The 21,887-nt window shown below is 44.8% G+C and overlaps 1 protein-coding gene across 5 annotated transcripts in view; it reads left to right on the top strand.

Annotated features, from left to right (window-relative positions):
* Window positions 1-562: 562 nt before the first annotated feature.
* Window positions 563-21,887, top strand: part of ASRGL1 (asparaginase and isoaspartyl peptidase 1) — a 107,780-nt gene continuing 86,455 nt past the window's right edge. Inside the window, exons 1-2 of one of the 5 annotated variants that reach the window (XM_030199016.1) lie at window positions 563-602; window positions 21,146-21,367. In XM_030199016.1, the coding sequence (XP_030054876.1) occupies window positions 21,181-21,367 (187 nt within the window). In that variant the 5' untranslated portion in view covers window positions 563-602; window positions 21,146-21,180. Of the gene's footprint in view, window positions 603-860; window positions 1,032-14,728; window positions 14,765-21,145; window positions 21,368-21,887 lie in introns of those variants that run through there. The other 4 variants (XM_030199014.1, XM_030199017.1, XM_030199012.1 and 1 more) reach the window with 4 other exon arrangements.

Genomic DNA, 21,887 nt, shown 5'->3' with positions numbered 1-21,887 from the left:
AGAAAATGCAAACACCAAACTGTACTTTGATAGGTTTGATTTAACTTGTTGGTTGACAATTCTATGTATCATTTTATTCTGGACAAAGAACTGTTTTATCTGTCAGTTACAACCAATAAAAATGATTTAAACTAAACTGGAGTTTTGAGAAAGGAGAAAATTTGTTTTACATTTTGTAAATGGTAAAAAGCATTTCAATAATAGCTGCAGTTGATGTAGCAGGGCTAAGTAGTAGATTTAAGAAGTGCTAGATTATTTGTCAAATTATGGTTATAGAAATGGAAGGTAGGAGGAGTGGGTTTGGTGATTTGTGTGTGTGTGGAAGGGGAGAGGAATAAGGACAAGCTTTTAAAGATTAAAGGCTAGAACTGTTTACTGTGAGATTTTGTTTTTAAACATCCCATCTTAAAATAATGTGTACATATAATTTTAATTAGGCAAAATTTATACCACCACTGACTGTAGAGAAGTTGACTCAGAAATATATAAGATGAGCACGGCATGGGTACAAAGAGTGCACACGAAACACCTCACTCGAATCTAAACATATCTCAAAGTGACTGACTATGTGGACGTTGGCACTGTGGCTGCACCTTTTAAAGGTAGGAAGATGTCTTTTACTCCACCTCCTGATCTAGTTTTAGCTGGGCGAGTTTCCAACAAATTAGGCTATCTTTTGAAACCCGGCTGCGGTAATCTTCAATCTCGCTTTCCCGCTGCTTCGCAGTGTATTCTAAGAGCCTCATTTTGGTTCTCCAATTCCAGTAACCTCTCAGTGCGTTTCAAGCCTCATTCTGGTTTTCTAATAGCCAGTCAGGTTGACCTTTGGTGCGGAGCGTCATTCTGGTGTGCGTCACGTACATTTTTCTGTGCCTGTGCCTGTGCCCTGCTGGCTTAATGATCAAAGTCTTCTCAACGGTATACAGGTCAGCTACTAGGTGCTTCAGGGACGGAGTTTGGAGGTTAGAGAGCAGGATCGTGTCTGCTGTTTAAAGAAAACTGGTTTCCCAGAAGGCTGACTTTTCTTCTTGGTATATAGATTTGTTTTATGTACAGGTCGAATTGATTAAAAAAAAGTATCCATATATTTATTTAAAAAGTAGGTGTTGGAAAATATAGATGATTCGTCCTTTACCTTGTTCTGTTTTTTTTTAGCTTGAAAAGAGGCGGCTGGGAATTGGAATTATGAGAGAGCTAAAAGCATAAGCCCTTTGATTTTTTTTTTTATAGTAGCTAGGAAGCAGGTTTTTGATTGTTGCATTCTGAGGACTTATGCCTAAGGCTATCAACTGGATCCAGTCCTGGATTTACCCCAGTGTATGGTGGAAGTTGTGGTCTTGCTTTTCTTAAGGCAGAGGTAGGCAACTCCGGTCCTCGAGAGCTGTAAGCAGGTCAGGTTTTCAGGATATCCACAATGAATATGCAGGAGATAGATCTATCTCCTGCATATTCATTGTGGATATCCTGAAAACCTGACCTGCCTCGGGCTCTCGAGGACTGGAATTGCCTACCTCTGTCTTAAGGAATGCAAAACGGAAATGTAAGCTATAGCACCCAGTATGCACTGGAACCCAGGACTGGATTCAGTTGGTAGCCTTAGGCATAAGGTGCACTCTCTTGAGAATGCAACAGCCTTACTTATGCCTGCCCGGGGTTCTCTGGCTTTATCTGCTGCATTTTTATTCTGGGAAGCTGTGTGAAAGGCTGGTCCAACTATTAGGCAAAACTAGGTGGTTGCCTGGGGCAGCAAATAACAGCTGTAGTCAGAACAAAACAATAGATTCCAAAAACCACACAAACTCAAAGAACCATCAGTATCACTTCTATCTGCAGGATGAAATGGCCCATTTTCAAATTGCTCATTTATGTGTGTAAGTGGCCTTTAGCAATTATCCTCATAATTTTTGTGTGATACTTGACATGCTTTTAAATATTACATTTTAGTGCACTTATACATCTTCAGGGAGGGCAGGGACCTGCAAGATGATTGAGGGGGATGTAAGGATGAAGGTTTGATTATAGGGCATGCAATACATTTGCAATGGCCCTGGAGTGTCTGGCTGGTGCTCTATTTTAGTTAGGGGGCTGTGGAACAGCTGTGTTGGTGTGGGTTTTTGTTGCTCACTTAATATTTGTTATAGGCAGTATCTTAGAAAATCCCAAGATAATTTTTCTTTCTCGTTGTGGGCAGGGAAGACTGTCCTTTTCTGTGTGGTCTGCAGCACTGGGACTGACTGCTATAGAAGTTGCACAAAGTCCCTACCTTTCTCGGAAGAGCTGCTAATACAGCAAGAGAACTCGCTGAGACCACATAAATCATAGTACTACTACTATTTATCATTTCTATAGCGCTACAAGGCATACGCAGCACTGTACACCAAACACAAAAAAGACAGTCCCTGCTCAAAGAGCTTACATAGTACCCAACATTTGAAAAAGATTGGAGGTGCTAAATTCTGCAGAAGTGATCCTGATCCCCACCCCACCCCACCCCCACACACCCAGTATTAGTCTTCCCAACTCTGAAGCTGCTGTCAAAGCTCGCTCCAGTTATGAGGTCATTTAAGTTTTGTGTTAATTATATAGGGATCATCTGTGTTAATTGCATGCATCAACGTTCTTGCCTTCGCAACCTTCTCCGGGAGGGCATTCCATGCATCCACCAACCTTTCTGTGAAAGAGTACTTCCTGATGTTTGTTATAAGATATTTTTTTTTATACTTAGGTAAAAAAAAAAAGATCACAGCAGTTTACAAATTAACTGTGCTGATGTACATAGGGGGGGCAGGGGGATGGGAGGGAGGATAGGAGGGGGTCCTGCTAGAGATTAGGGATTTTTTTTTTAATGAAGTAGCATGGAGTTCAGGGGAAGGGAGGGGGGGCACTAGATTACAAGAGCTTTTTGGTTTTAAATCAGAGGTGGGGTGAGGGGAATGGATTGGGCGCGAAGGTGGGGGACCATTAGACTACCAGGGCTTTTTGTTTCTAAGTTGAGGGAGGGGGGTCCTGTGGGACTGAAAGAGGTTGATAGAAAACTGTGTGTAGGGGGAGGGAAGGAGATTGGGTCGAGGAACTGCTAGGCTACCATGGATTTTGCAGATGTGGCTTTTTTTTTTTAGTTTATTTTTTAAAATGTCCCCTTTCTTATTAGTGCATGAGACAATCACTGTTCATGCACTGACAGGAAGATGGACATTTCACAATGAGCTGTAGATTATTCTTATTCAGCAGTAATTTACATAGATTACTGCATTCTGTTAGTAACTGTTTTTGTGGAAAGCACGGTCAGCATCTACCACTTAATGAGAGAGTGCAGGCTTCATCTATATTAGCGCTTAGCTATTGGCGAATGTTTATTGTATGGGTTTCTTTCCTTTCTCCTCTAGTTGTGGAGGGGATTCTTGGATGTGCTGTTCTATTATGAATTATGTTCTTTGATATCATTATGGAAATTTCAAAATCAAAGCATTCAAAGTGGGAATCCTCTTTGATACATTTGGTGGGAGGATGTTTCTTACCCACAAGTAAGTACAAATTTCACAGCTGCCCTGCCATCTGTGTGCCCTGAAGGCTACATGGGCGTGGGACTACCTTCAGGGTCTTGGTTCAATGGCAGCGATCCTGGAAACGGTTCTGTGGTAGTATGCTGTCTGCTAATCATTATTAGGAAAGGAATGGAAAACAAAAATGAGGACGTTATAATGCCTTTGTCTCTCTCACTTGTTTACTCTTTCCAAAAATGCTAGTGCACGCAATGAAGCTACGTCTCTGAAAATTCTAGGAGTAATACTTGACAGAAATCTAACTCTAATAGATCACACTAATGCAGCCGTGAAAAAAGCATTCTTCTCTCTTTGGAAACTGAAGCGTATAAAACCTTTTTTCCCTAGAGAAGTATTTTGCAATTTAGTGCGGTCTCTTGTTTTGAGTCATCTTGATTACTGCAATGGTATCTATGCAGGATGCATGGCAGGGGCGTATCTGCGTGGGGCCACAGGGACCTGCGCCCCCGCAGATTTTGCCCTGGACCCCCCTATTGCCGCCAGCTCTCCCCCGCCGTTGCCGTGGGTACCTTTGCTGGCGGGGGACCCCAACCCCCGCCAGCTGAGGTCCGCTTCCTCCTGCCGCTTTTAAGTTCTTCTTCGTCCTAGGCTCCGTCACTCCGTGCTGTTCAAAGAAGCTGGCGCTGCTACCTCAATCCACTTTCGGAGTCTGATGTCGCTGCACTCACTCTGGCTCCGGCCCCCGCTACCACCGACTTTCAGATACGCCCCTGGTGCATGGAACTACTTCTTAAAAAATTACAGACTGCCCAAAATACCGCTGCAAGATTGATCTATGGTAAATCGAAGTTCGTCAGCTCAGACCACTACGAGAAAAACTGCACTGGCTACCTGTCAAGGAACGTATAACATTCAAAATTTGCGCCCTGGTGCACAAAATCCTTCACGGCGAAGCTCCAGCTTATATGGATAATCTTATCCTCTTGCCACCAAGGAACTTGAGCAAATCTTCCCGATCCTATTTATATCTCCACTACCCCTCGTGCAGTGGCCTCAAGTATAAAACCAGCCACGCATCTACCTTTCCCTACATCAGTGCACGTTTGTGGAATGGTTTGCCAAACTCAGTAAAAGCTACCTCCGAACAACAGGCTTTCAGAATCTCCCTGAAGACCGCTTTATTCAGGACAGCTTACACTGCAGCTCCGCACTGCCTTAATGTTTTCTGACCCATTATGTTATGCGACCATACTGCATTCCTTACCTCCTCTCTCACTTCTCTCCCTCTGTCTCTCCCCACCAACTACCTCGCCCTTAATGTGTCTGTTTGTCTATTACTAGATTGAAGTGTCCTTTTATACTGCTGTTAGCCTTTTGAACTAATGTAAGCCACATTGAGCCTGCCCATGGGCGGGAAAGTGTGGGATACAAATGCCTAAAATAAATAAATATTAGAGAAAATATTTCTTCACTCAATGTGTAATTAAACACTGTAATTTGTTGCCAATTCTGGGAAGCCCTGATGGCCGCTTGAACCTGGGGGCTCAGCTCCTTGGGAACAGCAGTTGAGCCAGGTGAAGTTGACTGTCTCTCTTCTTGAGGAGACTTAGGAGCTCACCTTCCATCCTACCTAGGGCATGACAGTAACCTGGGCTTAATGGACCTTTGATCAGTTCTTATGTTCACCGTATTGGCGAACAAAGCTCAGTGACTACATTCACCTAATATAGCAATAATATAAACTCGTCATTGGTCATCGCTCTTTAAGAAATGTTTCAACTGCAAGTATCTGTAATGGTCATTAGCTTCAAGTCTATAATCTCCCATTAATGTCTCAAAAGGAATCAATTCCTCACCAACATGCAACTGTCCTAGCATATCCAATCCGGAGGCCACCCACCGGCCAAAGGGCATGCCTCCCACCCCCAGCTCAAACAAAGGATTGTCCACAATTGGCGCCAAACCTGAAACCAGAGGGCGGCCCTCCGGAAACATAAGATCCCAGTAATAAAAGGTGGCCTCCACCATTGGCGGAAACAGAGTGACCTGTCCTCTGTGTTTATGGGAGCCACATTAAATGTCCCAACCGACGAACACCTATCAGTGACTGTTCAATATGCACCCACAATTTGTGAGCCTCCCTCCTAAACCATTCCACCGCTGATCTAGCCTGTGCCGCACAGTAGTACCAGAACAAATTAGGTACCCCCAATCCCCCCTGCCCGCGTACTCTTATATAATAAGGCTCTTGGCAAATGCGGCCTCTTCTGATTCCATATAAAACGGATCAGCATGTCTTGCAATTTAGACAAGAAGGACCGGGAAACCTGCAAAGGTAAAACCTGAAACAAATACAGCAAGCGCGGTAAGATGTTCATTTTAATCGCTGCAACCCTTCCTAACCAAGACAACCCCTCAGGGGGAGGAATGCTGGCTTCGGCCTAACCCCTGGTAAGCCTTTCCTCAGCTGAGAGGTGCCCACCTCTACCACCGGCTGCCTTTCAGGTGCTGTGGAGGACTTGCAGCTCATCTGCATATCCTTACAGCCTTCTCCGGGGTGACACCCAAGTCCACCCCGATCCACTCAGGGCCTCCGCTCTAGGTGCCGCGCGCCTAACGGCGCGCGGGGCATTTTTCTCTTTGTATCTAATCTTTTCCAGTTGCTAAAGTACCTTAATCGTTTATGGCCCCTATTCACATTCTCTTCCTAGCTCTGTCCCTTCCTAATCTTTTCCCTCACCCCCTACCTCTCTGCGCTACAGGAACTCACTTCCCATCCATTGACTTCATCACCTCACCTTCTCTCCTACCCTCTTCCTCCCTCTTGGCTTTTAATCTCCGTCTTTCTTCCCTCCATTTTGCCTTCCCCATTCCACCTAAATACCTCTCGCCTTCGACGCCTTCGTGGCCACACCTCTCCTACTCTCCTCCGCTCTCTTTTACTCCTTCTCTTACTCTCAGCTGGTGACATCAATCCCAATCCTGGCCCTCCTCACCAACTATTATCCCAACTCTACAGATCTCACCGTGACCTCTCTAACCTCATCTCTATTCCTCTACTCCCCTCCTCTTCTCTGCCCTTCTCTTGCGCCCTATGGAATGCCCGCTCTATCTGTAACAAACTCCCCTATATCCAGGACCTCTTTATCTCGCGTCACCTCCATCTGCTCGCCATAACAGAAACCTGGCTCTGCCCTGATGACTCTGTTTCAGTCGCAGCCCTGTGCCATGGCGGTTATCTATTTTCACATACTCCTCGCCCTGCTGGCCGTGGGGGCGGTGTTGGACTACTTCTCTCTCCCTCCTCCAGATTTCAACCCCTTCTTCCACCTCAATCTCACTGTTTTTCCTCCTTTGAAGTCCACTCTATCCGCCTTTTCTCTCCTCTGCCTCTTCGAATAGCGGTCATTTATCGTCCCCCTGATAAGTCCCTTTCATCCTTTCTCAGTGACTTTGACGCCTGGCTTGCCTTCTTCCATGATCCTTCCTCCCCCTCTCTCATCCTTGGTGACTTTAATATTCCTGCTAATGATCCTTCCAACTCTTATATTTCCAAGTTACTCGCTTTAACATCCTACTTTAATCTCCAACTATGCTCCACCTCCCCCACTCATCAAAATGGTCACTGTCTTGATCTCATCTTCTCCTCCAACTGTTCACCCTCTAGTTTCCATGCCTCTGATCTTCCCCTCTCTGATCACCATCTTATAACTTTCACACTTAAATCTCCTCCCTCCCAGTCCCGTCCTATCCTATCTAATTTATCTAGGAATCTTCACGATATTGACCCTTCATCTCTATCCTCCCATGTTTCAAACCTCCTCTCTACTGTGGCACCATCCACGTCTGTCAACGAGGCTGTTTCTTCTTACAACAATACTCTATCCTCTGCCTTAGACACTCTTGCACCTTTGATGACCCGCCCTGTAAGGCGTACAAAACCCCAACCTTGGCTGAATTCTAATATCCGCTACCTACGTTCCTGTACCCGCTCCGCCGAACGCCTCTGGCGGAAATCTCGGGCCCTTGCTGATTTCTTACACTTTAAGTTCATGCTGACCTCCTTCCAATCTGCTCTTTTACGTGCCAAACAGGATTATTATATCCAACTGACCAACTCTCTTGGCTCTAATCCTCGACTTCTCTTCACCACATTGAACTCTCTCCTCAAGGTGCCCCCTCCCCCAACTCCCCCTTCATTATCTCCTCAGACCCTTGCTGAATTCTTTCACAACAAGGTTCAAAAGATAAACCTTGCTTTCTCTACCTCACCACCTCTCCCTCCACTAGTCCGTTCCCCTCTCTCTCCTTCCCCTCATTCCCTTTCCTCCTTTCCTGAAGTTACTATTGAGGAAACTACACTTCTCCTTTCTTCCTCGAAATGTACCACCTGTTCCTCTGATCCCATTCCCACCCACCTTCTTAATGCCATCTCTCCTACTCTTATTCCTTTTATCTGTCACATTCTCAACCTCTCACTTTCCACTGCGACTGTCCCTGCTGCCTTTAAACATGCTGTGGTCACACCTCTCCTTAAGAAGCCTTCACTTGACCCTACTTGTCCCTCTAATTACCGACCCATCTCCCTCCTTCCTTTTCTCTCCAAATTACTTGAGCGTGCTGTTCACCGCCGCTGCCTTGATTTTCTCTCCTCACATGCTATTCTTGACCCATTACAATCTGGTTTTCGCCCTCTCCACTCAACCGAAACTGCGCTTACTAAAGTCTCCAATGACCTATTACTGGCTAAATCCAGAGGTCAATATTCCATCCTCATTCTTCTTGATCTTTCCGCTGCTTTTGACACTGTCGATCACAACATACTTCTCGATACCCTGTCCTCACTTGGATTCCAGGGCTCTGTCCTTTCCTGGTTCTCTTCCTACCTCTCCCTCCGCACCTTTAGTGTTCACTCTGGTGGATCCTCTTCTACTTCTATCCCTCTGCCTGTCGGCGTACCTCAGGGTTCTGTTCTTGGTCCCCTCCTCTTTTCTATCTACACTTCTTCCCTTGGTTCATTAATCTCATCCCATGGCTTTTCCTACCATCTCTATGCTGATGACTCCCAAATCTACCTTTCTACCCCTGATATCTCACCGTGCATCCAAACCAAAGTTTCAGCGTGCTTGTCTGACATTGCTGCCTGGATGTCTCAACGCCACCTGAAATTAAATATGACCAAAACCGAGCTTCTCATTTTCCCCCCCAAACCCACCTCCCCGCTCCCCCCGTTTTCTATTTCTGTTGATGGCTCTCTCATTCTCCCTGTCTCCTCAGCTCGAAACCTTGGGGTCATCTTTGACTCTTCTCTCTCCTTCTCTGCTCATATCCAGCAGACCGCCAAGACCTGTCGTTTCTTTCTTTACAACATCCGTAAAATCCGCCCCTTTCTTTCCGAGCACTCTACCAAAACCCTCATCCACACCCTTGTCACATCTCGTTTAGACTACTGCAATCTGCTTCTTGCTGGCCTCCCGCTTAGTCACCTCTCCCCTCTCCAGTCGGTTCAAAACTCTGCTGCCCGTCTCATCTTCCGCCAGGGTCGCTTTACTCATACTACCCCTCTCCTCAAGACCCTTCACTGGCTCCCTATCCGTTTTCGCATCCTGTTCAAACTTCTTCTACTAACCTATAGATGTATTCACTCTGCTGCTCCCCAGTATCTCTCCACACTCGTCCTTCCCTACACCCCTTCCCGTGCACTCCGCTCCATGGATAAATCCTTCTTATCTGTTCCCTTCTCCACTACTGCCAACTCCAGACTTCGCGCCTTCTGTCTCGCTGCACCCTACGCCTGGAATAAACTTCCTGAGCCCCTACGTCTTGCCCCATCCTTGGCCACCTTTAAATCTAGACTGAAAACCCACCTCTTTAACATTGCTTTTGACTCGTAACCACTTGTAACCACTCGCCTCCACCTACCCTCCTCTCTTCCTTCCCGTTCACATTGATTTGATTTGCTTACTTTATTTATTTTTTGTCTATTAGATTGTAAGCTCTTTGAGCAGGGACTGTCTTTCTTCTATGTTTGTGCAGCGCTGCGTATGCCTTGTAGCGCTATAGAAATGCTAAATAGTAGTAGTAGTAGTAGTAGTAACTATCCAAATCTCTTTGTAAAAACTTCTGAAGAGCCGGATAGTTAACAACAAACAACTCCGACAAGTCCCCTGGAATCCGAACCCCTAGGTACCGTATATCTCTATCTGACCACTTAAAAGCAAAAGATGTTTTCAATGTTTCCCTCACCTGTGAAGGAAGCCCCACTACCAGTCCCGTGGACTTAGAAGCATTCAGCTTATAGCCAGAGACCCGCGAATATTGCTCTATTTCCTTCATCAGGTTGGGAAGTGAAATCAAAGGCTTGGTCAATGACAACAGTACGTCATCCGCAAATAGCGCAATTTTATGCTCCCGGGCTCCCACCCTTACCCCACTGATATCTCCATTTTCTTGTATAGCCGCTGCTAGTGGTTCCATCGCCAGAGCAAACAACAAGGGCGAAAGCGGACAACCCTGTCTGGTTCCTCGTCCCAAAGAAAACAAACCAGAATTCCCACCAGTAATTTTCACAGTGTTGCTTATAAACTTTCTTGGCTCTCTATAGTTCTCTAAGGCTGTTAATCCTCTCTCTTGTATTATTGTAGTTCCTCTGTTTTCTTTTTCTTGTTATAATTTTTGTAAACCACTTTGATCTCTCAAGTGGTACATTAAGTTCGGAATAAAATTTGATATCACAAAATCCTGTAGTAAGCCAGCAGCACATAGAAACACATTTCTGTCTAGCTACTGTGAAAACAGGAACTCTCTCACTCAGCTGATTGCTTGGTTTAGGCGGAGCGTAAGATCAAGTTGTAGCTGCTACTGGAGTTGGAACTGGCCAGTTAGTAAAGCTCTGCTTACTTGTAAGGAAAAATTGTGTACGCCCATGGATGGTAAATTCTTATGGTTTTATTTTGCATGGAGGCAGAAATTCCTTGTATGGCTGAAGTCTGTCTGGTTTGTTTGAACATTAGCAAACCTGTTCCAAACTGATCGTCATTCAGACGAAAGGAATTAGTATCCAGAATATGTTCTGCTCTTGGCTTTGGTCAAGACTCGGTGGTTCACTTTCTTTGTCTGCTGTATTCTGTTCCTTGCTGCTGATGAGCATGTCTGTAGACAGAATTCCAGTAGATAGCCAGCTCACTCTGATTTATTCTTGAGGCAGCTGTATACATGAAGGAAATCTACTCAGCAGCATTATCTCTCCAGCAGTAAGCTGGCTGCCATCACGATGTTGGCTAGATATCCTGGTAATGACTCAAGAGCATAGAACTTAGTTAGTGCTGGAGGTAATATTTTAGTATTACCTACTTGCCATTCATTATGGTAGCCAGGCACACTCTTGGAGGAATTCTGCTCAAATAATTTTCACACAGTGGGGCTGATATTCAGACTGCAGGAGGCAGCCTGGCTAACTCCTGCGGTCAGTGGTGATCCCAGATATTCAGTGCCGGGCCATTTCCGCTGACTGGCATTGAATATCTGGTTTATATTTGGCTGCTATAAACGTAACCAGCCAAGGCAGCATTAAACGCTGGCCGGTTAAGATTATAGCATTGAAAGAGAGGCCTGCTATTTGTGTAGCCTGATTTGGCTGCCAGACTTAGCCAGCGATGCGCTGAATATTTGCGGGTAGCAGGTTATATCGTTTGATATAACTGGTTAGCCGCTAAGTTCTGACCGTGAATATTCAGCACAAGATAACTGGCTATCTCTCACTGAATATTCATGGCTAGCTGGTTAAGTGCTATTTAACCGGCTAGGAGCCATTCCTGGCTAGTTAAATAGCACTGAATATCAGGGGTGGGGAATATTTTTAAATTTCTACTCAATTTTGCACTCGTGAGAGTAATTTTTTTTTATAAAAAGGTGCCTCATATCACACCATTGCTCCCATTGGTGAGAAATGTAGACTTGATCCAGATCTGAGTCAACGACGTTTACATTTTGTATCCAAGGGGAAGCCCACCAAGTTGCAGATCTCGTTACCGAGGATAGTACGTGTAAATGTTTTACTGAACCGCAAACAGATTTTTCTGTGCAGTGGAGGTTCAGGACAAATATATTCCACGTATTAGAAAAAAGGGAAAAAAGACTAAACGTCAGCCGGCGTGGCTAAACAGTAAGATAAAGGAAGTCATTAGAGCCAAAAAACAATCCTTCAGAAAGTGGAGAAGAGAACCAACTGAAAGTAACAGGATAGATCATAAGGAATGCCAAGCCAGATGCAAAGCGGAGATAAGGAGGGCAAAAAAGGACTTTGAGAAGAAATTAGCGTTGGAAGCAAAAATACATAGTAAAAATTTTTTTAGATACATTAAAAAGAGTCGGTTGGGCCGCTGGACGAAAATGGTGTTAAAGGGGCGATCAGGGAGGACAAAGCCGTAGCAGAGAAATTAAATGAATTCTTTGCTTCGGTCTTCACCGAGGAGGATTTGGGGGGGACACCGGTGCCGGAAAGAATATTTGAAGCGGGGGAGTCGGAGAAACTAAACGAATTCTCTGTAACCTTGGAGGATGTAATGGGTCAGTTCAGCAAGCTGAAGAGTAGTAAATCACCGGGACCTGATGGTATTCATCCAAGAGTATTAATAGAACTAAAAAATGAACTTGCGGAGCTACTGTTAGAAATATGCAATCTGTCCCTAAAATCGAGTGTAGTACCGGAAGACTGGAGGGTAGCCAATGTTACTCCGATTTTTAAGAAGGGTTCCAGAGGAGATCCGGGAAATTATAGACCGGTGAGTCTGACGTCGGTGCCGGGAAAGATGGTGGAGGCTATTATTAAGAATAAAATTGCAGAGCATATACAAAAACATGGACTGATGAGACAAAGTCAGCACGGATTTAGTGAAGGGAAGTCTTGCCTCACCAATCTAATGCATTTTTTTGAGGGGGTAAGCAAACATGTGGACAATGGGGAGCCGGTTGATATTGTATATCTGGATTTTCAGAAGGCGTTTGACAAAGTGCCGCACGAAAGACTCCTGAAGAAATTGCAGAGTCATGGAATTGGAGGTAGGGTATTATTATGGATTAAGAACTGGTTGAAAGATAGGAAGCAGAGAGTAGGATTGCGTGGCCAGTATTCTCAGTGGAGGAGGGTAGTTAGTGGGGTCCCGCAGGGGTCTGTGCTGGGTCCGTTGCTTTTTAATGTATTTATAAATGACCTAGAGATGGGAATAACTAGTGAGGTAATTAAATTCGCCGATGACACAAAATTATTCAGGGTCGTCAAGTCGCAGGAGGAATGTGAACGATTACAGGAGGACCTTGCGAGACTGGGAGATTGGGCGTGCAAGTAGCAGATGAAGTTCAATGTTGACAAGTGCAAAGTGATGCATGTGGGTAAGAGGAACCCGAATTATAGCTACGTCTTGCAAGGTTCCGCGTTAGGAGTTACGGATCAAGAAAGGGATCTGGGTGTCGTCGTCGATGATACACTGAAACCTTCTGCTCAGTGTGCTGCTGCGGCTAGGAAAGCGAATAGAATGTTGGGTGTTATTAGGAAGGGTATGGAGTCCAGGTGTGCGGATGTTATAATGCCGTTGTATCGCTCCATGGTGCGACCGCACCTGGAGTATTGTGTTCAGTACTGGTCTCCGTATCTCAAAAAAGATATAGTAGAATTGGAAAAGGTACAGCGAAGGGCGACGAAAATGATAGTGGGGATGGGACGACTTTCCTATGAAGAGAGGCTGAGAAGGCTAGGGCTTTTTAGCTTGGAGAAGAGACGGCTGAGGGGAGATATGATAGAAGTGTATAAAATAATGAGTGGAATGGATCGGGTGGATGTGAAGCGACTGTTCACGCTATCCAAAAATACTAGGACTAGAGGGCATGAGTTGAAGCTACAGTGTGGTAAATTTAAAACGAATCGGAGAAAATTTTTCTTCACCCAACGTGTAATTAGACTCTGGAATTCGTTGCCGGAGAACGTGGTACGGGCGGTTAGCTTGACGGAGTTTAAAAAGGGGTTAGATAGATTCCTAAAGGACAAGTCCATAGACTGCTATTAAATGGACTTGGAAAAATTCCGCATTTTTAGGTATAACTTGTCTGGAATGTTTTTACGTTTGGGGAGCGTGCCAGGTGCCCTTGACCTGGATTGGCCACTGTCGGTGACAGGATGCTGGGCTAGATGGACCTTTGGTCTTTCCCAGTATGGCACTACTTATGTACTTATGGTTCAACTATCTGTGTCTTCAACATTATATTCACTCTTTGGAGGACACCTGAGACTCAATGCAAGAGACTGCTTTTTCACAGACCCGCTAGAGCACCAATTACTCTATATCAAAAGGTGGTGCAAAGCATGTCTACGCAGTGGACTCCAGATAAATTAGCCGATAAATGGCTCGATGATTTTACTACTAAACCCAATCTTATGGAAGATGACTTGCATTTACTGATGAACGACTGAAATTTTTATCTGATCTGCTACACTTCAGGATCAATACAAAGGTTTAGCGAGACTCTTGTGTCACCTAGACAAGCTTTTTGAACTGGATTCTGTACTAGGAGGGAATGTCCAAAATATGTGCAATGCCAGGAAAATGTGGCTCATATGTTTTGGGAATGTAGTACAATTAACTTTTTGGGGGGAGAATGTCCTTTGTTATTAAAAAGTCATCATAAGCTGGCCATTGCTCTTTCGAGCAAATCTTTTATTATTCGACAATATGGGTCAACCATCTTTATATAAGAAGGAGGGGAGACATAGATTAATCCAGAAAGCTTGTCTGTTAGCTAAGAAATGTATTTTGTATCACTGAAGAAACTCGAATCCTCCCACTATAACTCGATGGAAAAATGAGCATTATTTAATGAAAATGGAATTATTGGATGCTAAAAATGCTTCCAAATTGTGGATCACATGGTCTTTTGTTGAAACATCTAATCTAATATAATAAAACGCACCGTGAACGTTCTAATGAGGACAACGTTCTGAAGCCATCTGACGTCACTCCCTGAGTCCCTGGCTGTAGGGTTCGTGGCGTTCTTGGTGTGAAGCCACCCAGCCGTCTCTGCCCCGCCCTCGCGTCTAAACAAACAAATCCGGAAGCGAAGCGTCAGGGAAGGAGGCGGCGCTCCTGACGTCTAGCCTTCCCTTCGCTGTGTTCCGCCTTCAAAAAAAGGCGGAACACAGCGAAGGGAAAGCTAGACGTCAGGAGCGCCGCCTCCTTCCCTGACGCTTCGCTGCCGGAAACGCCACGGAGGTAAAGTTAAAAAGAATAAAAAAAACAAAAAAGGGATGCATGGATGCGAAGGGGGGGGAGAAGAGGGCGGGCCAGGCTGGGACATGGGAGAGAGAGGAGCATCGAGGAGGGGCCATGGAAGGGAGAGAGGGGACTTGCTAGAAAAGGATGAATGGAGGCAGCAGGGGACAGAGGAGCATGGATTGGGAGGGCAGGGCTCAGGGAAAGAGGGAAATTGCTGAAAAGGGATGAATGGAGGGGACAGATGGGCATGGATTGGAAGGGCAGGACTCAGGGAGAGGGGAATTGCTGGATAGGGATGAATGGAGGGGACAGATGGGCATGGATGGATATGGATTGCAGGGCAGGCCTCAGGCAGAGAGGGGAAATGCTGGATAGGGAAAAATGGAGGGGCCAGGTGACAGAGGAGCATGGATGGGCATGGATTGGAAGGGCAGGACTCAGGGAGAGGGGAATTGCTGGATAGGGATGAATGGAGGGGACAGATGGGCATGGATGGATATGGATTGTAGGGCAGGCCTCAGGCAGAGAGGGGAAATGCTGGATAGGGATGAATGGAGGGGGCAGGTGACAGAGAAACATGGATGGCCATGGATTGGGAGGGCAGGGCTCAGGGAGAGAGGGGAATTGCTGGAAAGGGATGAATGGAGGGGCCAGGGGACAGAGGAGCATGGATTGGGAGGGCAGGGCTCAGGGAGAGAGGGGAATTGCTGGATAGGGATGAATGGAGGGGACAGATGGGCATGGATGCATATGGATTGCAGGGCAGGCCTCAGGCAGAGAGGGCAATTGCTGGATAGGGATGAATGGAGGGGCCAGGTGACAGAGGAGCATGGATGGGCATGGATTGGAAGGGCAGGACTCAGGGAGAGGGGACTTGCTGGATAGGGATGAATGGAGGGGACAGATGGGCATGGATGGATATGGATTGCAGGGCAGGCCTCAGGCAGAGAGGGGAAATGCTGGATAGGGATGAATGGAGGGGGCAGTGCCCATGGAGAGAGGGGAATTGCTGGAAATGGATGAATGGAGGGGGCAGGGGACAGAGGAGCATGGATGGGCATGGATTGGGAGGGCAGGACTCAGGGAGAGAGGGAAATTGCTGGATAGGGATGAATAGAGGGGACAGATGGGCATGGATGGATATGGATTGCAGGGCAGGCCTAAGGGAGAGAGGGCAATTGCTGGATAGTGATGAATGGAGGGGCCAGGTGACAGAGGAGCATGGATGGGCATGGATTGGAAGGGCAGGACTCAGGGAGAGGGGAATTGCTGGATAGGGATGAATGGAGGGGACAGATGGGCATGGATGGATATGCATTGCAGGGCAGGCCTCAGGCAGAGAGGGGAAATGCAGGATAGGGATGAATGGAGGGGGCAGGTGACAGAGAAACATGGATGGCCATGGATTGGGAGGGCAGGGCTCAGGGAGAGACTCACTCTCTCTCTCACACACTCACACTTTCACTCTGACTCTCAAACAGTCACTCTCACATACACTCTCCCAAACATACACACTCCGAGGAAAACCTTGCTAGCGCCCGTTTCATTTGTGTCAGAAACGGGCCTTTTTTACTAGTTTCTTGATAATGCTGGAAGTGCATTGTAGAACCTTTAAGTTGTAATCTTTAGATCTACTCGTGTAGAACACTCTGGGAATTTTGGCATGGAGAATGGGGAGGGAAGAGGAAGAGTTGGGGGATTATTGGGAAGGGGTTCTGGAGCAGGGGGTATTAATTTTTTTGGTTGGCACAAATGGCTGGAGAGCAAACCATAAGTCATATTTTTAATTTGGATTGTTGGGTATTTAGATGGGTGGCATAGGTTTGAAATATACACCTTTTTTCAAAATTGGTTTATGCTGGAAATGTTGTAACTTATACACAAGTCCTTTTGGTGGAATATTTTCTGTTATTCCTTTTGCTGTTAATAAAAATATTTTAAAAAAGGAACCTAGGTTGAAAGGACAAAAAAGTGTCTCTTTGCAGCCTGTTTTATAAAGACACATAGAGTGGCATTTTAGAAAGGACCTACAAATGGGATTTGAGATGCCCTGACCTAGATGACTCAGGTTTCTCTAGTATCTTAGAACAGGATCTGCCAAGGTAGAGCCTGTGCTAAACTACATTGAGAAGTGGATGTTCATGCATTGGCAATGTGTGATAGGAACAGCCATTTTAGAAACATATAAACATCTAAAATATCAAGAGGAAAACGAAGGAACATGCTGCCACAGAGAGGCAGAAACATTCATCTGTTCTATGAACTGGCAATTATAAAAAGTTTATATGCTGGAACATAAACATTTGTTAGTCATTTTTGAAACATGAATGCTTTTATTTTTCCTAAAGTTAGCACAGAGCCCAGTATCTCCTGAAAGTTTTCTTTTTGAGCGAGGGGGGAGGGACACCAACTACTGGGGGATGCTTCAGCATTGAAACTGTCCCAAAATTCCAATCTGGCCATGTTTTGGCTGAAAATGCCAGTGTATTTTTGGCTGAAAACTAAACTCCCCCTCCACTCAAAACCATCTGCCTCCCTGGGCCTATCTTAGGATCCCTGGCGGTCTATTGGCCTAACTAAAGCAGGAACAATCACCCATTGCTCATGCCTGTGCTGGCTCCAATCTCAAAATGACTGCTGTGACCTTCAGCGGCAGCCATATTGATGGTGGAGACGTCAGAGGCAGGAGCGACAGTAGATCGCTGCTTCTCGGATTAGATCACTAGACACACCAGGGTTTGAGGTAGGCTTATGTGTGTGAGAGGGGTTGACAGGTGAACCCAGAAAGGGGGCTCTGGTCATGGGGAGATGAGGGAAGCAATGGTGGGGGTGGGGGAAGAGAGCCTGAAATGATGGCAGAAGCGGGAGTGGGTGCTGTTTGGGGTCTGGGACTGACTTGTTTAAATTTTATTTTGGTTTTGACCGAAACTGAGCAGTGGATTTTGTCAAATCAAAAAACCTGGTTTTGTACAGCCTCTAGGGGGATTAAGGAGGTGACCTCCTCTAATCCCTCTAGTGGAGCACTTTTTCTGAAACCTGGATGTCATGGGCATTGTGGGTATCATAGGAGCCAACTTTTCAAAATGATTAAGGGTGCTGAACCCAATGGCAATAACCTCTCCCTGGACACATTCAAAGTTTGTTCAATATTGGGGGTGCTCAAGCATCCACAGAGCTGGCTCCTATGCTGTACATCAGGTCTCAATTCCAATGCCCCATCTTTTTGAATATAAATGTTCATTCTCTTTCTGTAATAAGGAATAAGTGCCTATATTTGGGCTGTTCTATTGCCGTCCACAACATGCCCAGAACACACCCCTTTGTTATAGGGACATTCCTCAGTTTTGGATGTTCATGTCCCAGTTTCCTAAAATCAGGATTTAGATGTTAATGCATTATGAATAGTGCTTCTAAACTAATCATCATAGAAACATATGTGTTTTTATAAAATATGTGTGACGTCTGCAGGATTTGTGCTAGTAAATTGTATACCTTCACACCTGCTTGGGAAATTTAGCATCTGCCCAAGCTTCTGCCTAAATTCTTCCCCGGAACATGCCTATACCATATACCATCGCATACACTTGTGTGATAATTTTATGAGAGTCACTATACACACATATTGGCACATACAATCTGTTCAAAATTCTGCTGCATGACTAATATTCCGCCAGGGTCGTTACACTCATATTAGCCCTCTCCTCAAGTCACTTCACTGGCTTCCTATCTGTTTCCGCATACAGTTCAAACTCCTCTTATTGACCTATAAGTGCATTCACTCTGCAGCTCCTCAGTACCTCTCCACTCTCATCTCTCCTTACATTCCTCCCAGGGAACTCCGTTCACTGGGTAAATCTCTCTTATCTGCACCCTTCTCCTCCACTGCTAACTCCAGACTCCGTTCCTTTTATCTTGCTGCACCATATGACTGGAATAGACTTCCTGAGCCGGTACGTCAAGTTCCATCTCTGACCGTCTTGAAATCTAAGCTAAAAGCCCACTTTTTTGATGCTGCTTTTAACTCCTAACCCTTGTTCAGAACCCTTATTTTATCATCCTCACTTTAATATTCCCTTATCTCTTGTTTGTCTGTCCTAATTAGATTGTAAGCTCTGTCGAGCAGGGACTGTCTCTTCATGTACAAGTGTACAACGCAGACAGCACAGAATACAGCAGCCAGACTCATTCGGAAAATCAAAATATGAAAGTGCTAAACCCCTACGAGAAAAGTTACACTGGCTCCCACTCAAAGAACGCATCACGTTCATAATATGCACCCTAGTTCACAAAATCATTCACGGCGAAGCCCCAGCCTACATGTCAGACCTGATAGACTTACCACCCAGGAATGCTAAAAAATCATCTCGCACATTCCTTAATCTTCATTTCCCCAACTGTAAAGGTCTAAAATACAAACTAATGCACACATCAACCTTTTCATATATCAGCACACAAATCTGGAATGCGCTGCCGCGCAACCTAAAAACAATCTATGATCTAACCAACTTTCTCAAACTACTGAAGACCCATCTCTTTAACAGGACATACCACAAAGATTAACACATGTGAACTCCCCCACATGTATCCAAAACTGTCTTAAAATGTTCTCTTGTTATATTACTATCATGTTTTTCATTATCATGTAACCCAAAATCCTTCTGTAATACCAAACGTCTATTCTCTTCTTATTTCCACTATTCATGATGTATTATAAGCCACATTGAGCCTGCAAAGAGGTGGGAAAATGTGGGATACAAATGCAATAAATAAATAAGTAGTAGTAGTACATACACACAAAAATAACCTTATAAATGTACCCGCAAATTTTTCTTGTGCAAAATTCCCCCATCATAAGGCCTGATTCCTCCTTATCGCATGCCTTACACATCTTTTCCCCCCACTTCACAATCCCTCACCTTTCTCTTCCTTTGAACTCAACTCTCCTGGCAATATCAATCTGCAGGTTTCACCTTCCCCAGCTTGCCCTTTTACCAATTTAGCTTGAACCCCTCCTCATCCCAGCAGGTTTAACCCTCAGCTCTCTTTGCCCCATTCTGTAAGGTGGACATCTCTCAGCTTTCTACGTTATGTAGTTCTTCACCCCTTTCCTCCACCCCAGTTTCTCTCTCTTTCTTCTCATGTTCTCTCTCTCTCCTTACCCTTCCCAGGCAAGATCTCCATCTTTCTTCATCCTCTAGCTTTACTTCTTTCCCTATCGCTGAGGATTCTCCTGTCCACCCCCTCCTCCCCAGTGTCTGCCAGGAAGTCCCCCAGTTCTCTCATTCCTAAATTCTCCCTTTTGCTCCCCCTCTCTCCCCCAAGTTCTCTTTTCCTCATCTGGGTGGCATGCTGGCAAGAGTTGGAAGTAGGTGCAGCTCAGGCTATGACCTCTTCCTCATCACCTGGAATCAGGCTGCTGATTTAAACCATGTGACTGTATTATGGGAAACCATGAGAGCCACAGCAGTTGCTTGTTCTTTCTCTCCTGCTTCCTGTGGAGAGTTCTGTGCATGTGGGGAATGCCATACAAATTACCCATTATTTCTTCAGGATTATCTTTTTGAATCATTTGAGTAGGGCTTTAAGCGTGCTTACTAGGCTATGCTTCTGTTGTCTATTTACTTTTTTTTGCAATTAAGGATCCTCTATGCCTATATAGGCCTTTTTGAAATCTGCTACTTCTTTAACCTCTCAATGACTTCCTTCAGAAGTCATACCATGTGTCCAATTTCTGTGAAAATATTTCCTAGGGCTGATTCTGTTCTCTTAAGGCTCTGTTTACTAAGATGTGCTAGTGTTTTAGTGCATGCTAAAACTTAGCACGTGCTAACCGAGTAGACACCCATAGGAATATTATGGGCATCTACATGGTTAACACGTGCTAAAAACGCTAGTGTGCCTTTAGCATGGCTTAGTAAACAGGGCCCTTCGTCTCGTGGTGTTTTTGTTCTAGAATTTCCTTTATATTTACATTTTTTTTTCATGTGCTGTATAATAATAACATGCTGGATATTGCCCCTCATCTCTTCTAGGGTATGCATATTTTAGACCTCTAAATTTTTGTAGAGGCTGAACACTTTACACAAACATTTCCAGTTTTCAGCTATACGTTTTTCAGCATTATGAAAGGTAGATGGATTATACCAACGATATTACAGATTTGATAGGCAGAGCAGAGAATAAACTTGGCGGTCCCAGAACTTAATTTTTCTTGGATTAGTCCCACTGAACGTATTTGGAAAATGGAGAAAAAAAATAAAAAACACAACACCTGTTGTGGGGGTGAGGAAAAACAATAGATTTTTCCAGTGCTATTGGAACAATTTTTTCTCAGTGTAATTACTCAGTTGTTAAATTTATATTACTTCTTTTGAACAGGTTGTTGGGACCTTGATTCAGTGGGACTTACTGACATGAAGCCTGTTATTGTGGTTCATGGTGGAGCAGGCACTATCTTGAAAGACCGAGAGGAAGGATATCGCACAGGAGTTAAGCGAGCAGCTTTGAAAGGTTATAGTATCTTGAAGAATGGTGGCAGTGCCTTAGATGCAGTGGAGGAAGCTGTGATAGTAATGGAAGATGATCCTCACTTCAATGCAGGTAATTGTGTTGATCTTTTATAAACGATGTGTTGGTACCTTTTTTAGAAGTGATATTGGCAGGTTTTGTCCTATAAATGATACATAAGTGCTTATGTGTCTTTTTTGTTTTTGTTTTTTTTATTGGTCACCTCCTTACCCTCTCAACCTAGTCAACCTATTACAAAATTATTCTCCATAAGTATAAACGGCTTTAGTAAGCAGCAGGCTTTTGTGTTCAATTCTGGTCGCCGCATCTCAAGAAAGATATAGTAGAATTGGAAAAGGTGCAGCGAAGGGCGACTAAAATGATAGCGGGGATGGGACGACTTCCCTATGAAGAAAGACTAAGGAGGCTAGGGCTATACAGCTTGGAGAAGAGACGGCTGAGGGGAGACATGATAGAGGTATATAAAATAATGAGTGGAGTGGAACAGGTGGATGTGAAGCGTCTGTTCACGCTTTCCAAAAATACTAGGACTAGAGGGCATGCGATGAAACTACAGTGTAGTAAATTTAAAACAAATCGGAGAAAATTTTTC

Source organism: Microcaecilia unicolor, chromosome 3 (assembly GCF_901765095.1).
Source record: "Microcaecilia unicolor chromosome 3, aMicUni1.1, whole genome shotgun sequence".
NCBI lineage: Eukaryota > Metazoa > Chordata > Amphibia > Gymnophiona > Siphonopidae > Microcaecilia > Microcaecilia unicolor.
This window is presented reverse-complemented; position numbering and strand designations above follow the sequence as displayed.